This window comes from Plectropomus leopardus, unplaced genomic scaffold (assembly GCF_008729295.1).
Source record: "Plectropomus leopardus isolate mb unplaced genomic scaffold, YSFRI_Pleo_2.0 unplaced_scaffold22635, whole genome shotgun sequence".
In the NCBI taxonomy this organism is placed as follows: Eukaryota; Metazoa; Chordata; class Actinopteri; order Perciformes; family Serranidae; genus Plectropomus; species Plectropomus leopardus.
The window spans coordinates 1-760 of NW_024624532.1; the positions used below are offsets into that span (position 1 = coordinate 1).

The following is a 760-nucleotide window of genomic DNA, read 5'->3' on the forward strand; positions in this document are numbered from 1 at the left end:
CAGCAGTTATCATTAGATGTTCACATTTGTGAAGGTCCTTGAACACCTCATGTGTTATTCCACAGGTTCGTGAAACAAAAACTCCATGACTTTTCCAAAACTTTCAACGTAAATGAAGTTTTCATGAACTTTTCCAGGCCTGTGCTGGTGTGCCTGACATACCTTCGTTGAACAGCTCGATGAAGTCCAGCGCGTGTTTCAGTATCACCCTCATAGCTTCGAAGATGTTGCTCCTCAGAACACCTTGAGGCTGAGGACCAACTTCCAGACCTGCAACCCAACAACCAGAGGACACATTTTTAATTCAAAACTTCAGCTGAGCGCATGTCCCGGGGACTGTCTTAAATACCGTCCACTGTCCGCCGAGTCATCGGCTGGACGCGGCTGAGACTCACCGACAGGGTGCTTGGCAACAGAACGGGAAGTGGAATATTTCAGAAGAGGATGTTCGTTGAGCAGAACGAGACAGCTGGCGGGAGCGATGGCTTTCTGCAGCACAAAGACAGCGAGGACAAAAAACACGTTTACAAATCTACTGCAATTTAAATGTTTTCTACGACATCTATTGCACGTCTGTCGGTCAGAGGGATCCCTCCTCAGTCGCTCTTCCTGAGGTTTTTAACATTTTCTTTCCTTGTTTTAAAGTTTTTTTGGGGGAGTTTTTCAGTCGATGTCTGAGGAAAATTGTGATTTGTGATGATGGCCTCTATAAATAAAATTTAATTTGACTTGACGAGAACCAAAAAAAATTTAATTTGTA

General features: G+C 44.1%; 1 protein-coding gene across 1 annotated transcript; it reads right to left on the reverse strand.

The window, feature by feature from the left end:
* Window positions 1–11: 11 nt before the first annotated feature.
* LOC121965987 (aspartoacylase-like) lies at window positions 12–553 on the reverse strand (the record flags this gene model as incomplete). Its single annotated transcript, XM_042516094.1, has 2 exons — window positions 12–270; window positions 396–553. Coding segments are annotated over 2 exons (307 nt in total), but the record flags the coding sequence as incomplete, so codon positions are not given.
* Between the last annotated feature and the right edge of the window lie 207 nt (window positions 554–760).